The 2,263-nt window shown below is 64.0% G+C and overlaps 1 protein-coding gene and 1 long non-coding RNA gene across 2 annotated transcripts in view; one reads left to right on the top strand and one right to left on the bottom strand.

The window, feature by feature from the left end:
* Positions 1-673, bottom strand: part of Maf (MAF bZIP transcription factor) — a 17,356-nt gene extending 16,683 nt beyond the window's left edge. Inside the window, exon 1 of the mRNA XM_008835391.3 lies at positions 8-673. Coding sequence (XP_008833613.2) covers positions 8-446 — 439 coding nt within the window. The 5' untranslated portion in view covers positions 447-673. The remainder of the gene's footprint in view (positions 1-7) is intronic.
* An 85-nt stretch (positions 674-758) lies between these two features.
* LOC103735976 overlaps positions 759-2,263 on the top strand; it is an 8,166-nt gene continuing 6,661 nt past the window's right edge. Inside the window, exon 1 of the long non-coding RNA XR_003849872.1 lies at positions 759-1,597. This is a non-coding gene — a long non-coding RNA (uncharacterized LOC103735976). The remainder of the gene's footprint in view (positions 1,598-2,263) is intronic.

Raw genomic sequence — 2,263 nt, 5'->3', positions numbered from 1 at the left:
GAGGCGCCGGCGCCGGCCCCGGCCGCCGCGGCCAGCTGCTGCGCCCCGCGCGCGTAGCCATCGAAGCCGCCCTGGAGCTGGTGGCTGTTGCTGATGAGCGCCTCGACCGCGTCCTCGGGGCTGAAGCCCAGCGCCTCGGGGTTGAGCTGCTGCGGGTAGCCGGTCATCCAGTAGTAGTCTTCCAGGTGCGCCTTCTGCTCGCTGCCCGAGCCCGGGCTGGGCGCCGAGAAGCTGGGGGAAGGGGGCACGGAGCTGCAGGGCGTGCTCATGGGGGTGGAGGACAGCGAGCCCCCGGCGATGAGACGGCCGCACTGGCTGATGATGCGGTCGGTCTCCACCGGTTCCTTTTTCACCTCGAACTTCATCAGATCGAAGTCATTAACATATTCCATGGCCAGGGGACTGGTGGGCAGGTCGGAGTTGTTCATGGCCAGTTCTGATGCCATTCTCCTGCCGCCGCCGCCGCCGCCGCCGCCGCTCCGCCAGATGGGCTGCAGGAGAGGGGCCAGCGGGCTGTGCTGGGTGGCCAGCGGGTGAGCCAGCTTGCCGGGCTGGGGCGCTTCTAGCTGGCGCGGCGGTGGCTGTGGCCCGAAAGCTCGGAGCGCGCACACACCCCCCGCCCTGCCCGCAGCCCCCCGCGCCCGCCCTCCCTCCCCGCTCTCACGCCGATGTACTCTCTCTTTCTCTCTCTCTCCTCTCTGTCTCGCTGCTCGCCCCGGCCCCCTCCTCGCCTGCTCGGATCCCGGGCGCTTCAAGCTCGGGAAGGTCCTCCGCGGCTGGCGGTGGCGGTGGCGGTGGGGATGACAGAGGCTGCGGAGATGATGACGGTGGAGATGCCGGAGGAGCCCGGCCCGGTGCGCGGCGTCCCCGGCTCGCCGCTCCGCTGCGCGCTTTGCATAGGGAGGGCTCGCCTAGGCCGGCCCGGCTGCAGGCAGGGCGCGCGCGGTGGCCGCTCCGGGGCTGGGTGGCGCGGCGGGTGACTGTCCCGGAGACGCGGGCCTCGGCAGCGGGGAGGTCAACACTTCATGCTTCTCGCGTCTTCTGCCTGGCGCTTATAATTACTATTATTATTTTTTTCCCCTTCTTTGCTCTCTGGATCCCTCGCGTGCGCGCGCTCTCTCTCTCTCTCTCTCTCTCTCCCTCGGTGCAAAGTGCAAGACCGAGGTGCCGGCCGGCTGGAGGCAAGGGAGGGGGAGTTTAGTTCTGTCTTGCTTTTTTTTTTTTTCTCTTTATAAAAAGCAAAATTACGAAGTCCTGGGGAAAAGGCCGAGAGCTGAAGGATGTTGGGGGGCGGGGGGAGGCCGACGGACCCGGAGCCCGAACCACAGCTCCAAGATGAAAAAAGATTTTAAAGCCTCTGATCCAGCGAGAAGAGTTTAAAGCAATTGCTGAGTTTTATAGCGCTCGTGACGTCAGGCTCAAATGGGAAATTGACTGGCACTCTCCGCCAATGGGAGGCGGCGAGAGCGGCCGCGATTAGCATAATAGTGTAGAAACAAGGAAACTTTTCCGAGCTGTCAATCAGGGCCCAATCAGCTGACTGTCAGCTGGGACCGGCTGGTTTAACCCTTGCACCGCCGCAGCTCCCGGGGACCGGGTGAGCGAAGCCCCCTGTGCAAAGTTTAGCGCATCAGGGCAAGGAGTTTGCCGGAAGGGCGGCTAGAAGCCGGGAGTACCCGGGAGCACAGAGTGCCTAGCAGAAGCTTTGTCCTTGACCATAAAATCTTTCAAAATTCATTCTCTCTCTCTCTCTCTCTCTCTCTCTCTCTCTCTCTCTCTCTCTCTCCACCTTCTCTCTGCCTGGTTCTCGGGTCCTCCGGGAGCCCCGCACCCGGGCTGGTGCATTCCCCGTGCAGGTTTCCCTTCTTGCACTTTCCGCATCCCCAGTGGATGCCCGGGGCGAGGAACTTGGTTTCCTGAGTCTGGTGTGCCCGGGGTTCAAACTTGGCCCAACTCTTTGTCCCACTCCCAGGGCTGCGCTCCTGCCCAGGCTCCGGGGGTGCGGGGACCCGGAATGCGCGCGGGACGCAGTGCGCCTCTCTGCTCCTGCCCTGCTCGCTCAGATTCCGCGGAAAAGAAAGCCGGATTCTCTTGTAAAGGAGGGGACCTCAGTCGTTTGGGGTCATTCAGTGTGGGGACTAGCTGCCCGCTGGCTACGCGTGCCCTTGGAGGGAGCGAGAGAGCGGGCTGTGCTAGAGGGTGAATTCCGGGCCGCCCTGAGCCGGCTCAGCCTGCTTCACCCTCCAGACTCAGGATGGAGAGT

The sequence above is a fragment of the Nannospalax galili genome, unplaced genomic scaffold (assembly GCF_000622305.1).
Source record: "Nannospalax galili isolate Female #2095 unplaced genomic scaffold, S.galili_v1.0 scaffold3077, whole genome shotgun sequence".
Classification (NCBI taxonomy): Eukaryota; Metazoa; Chordata; class Mammalia; order Rodentia; family Spalacidae; genus Nannospalax; species Nannospalax galili.
The sequence above is the reverse complement of the archived record's forward strand: the minus strand, read 5'-3'. Positions and strand labels throughout refer to the sequence as shown.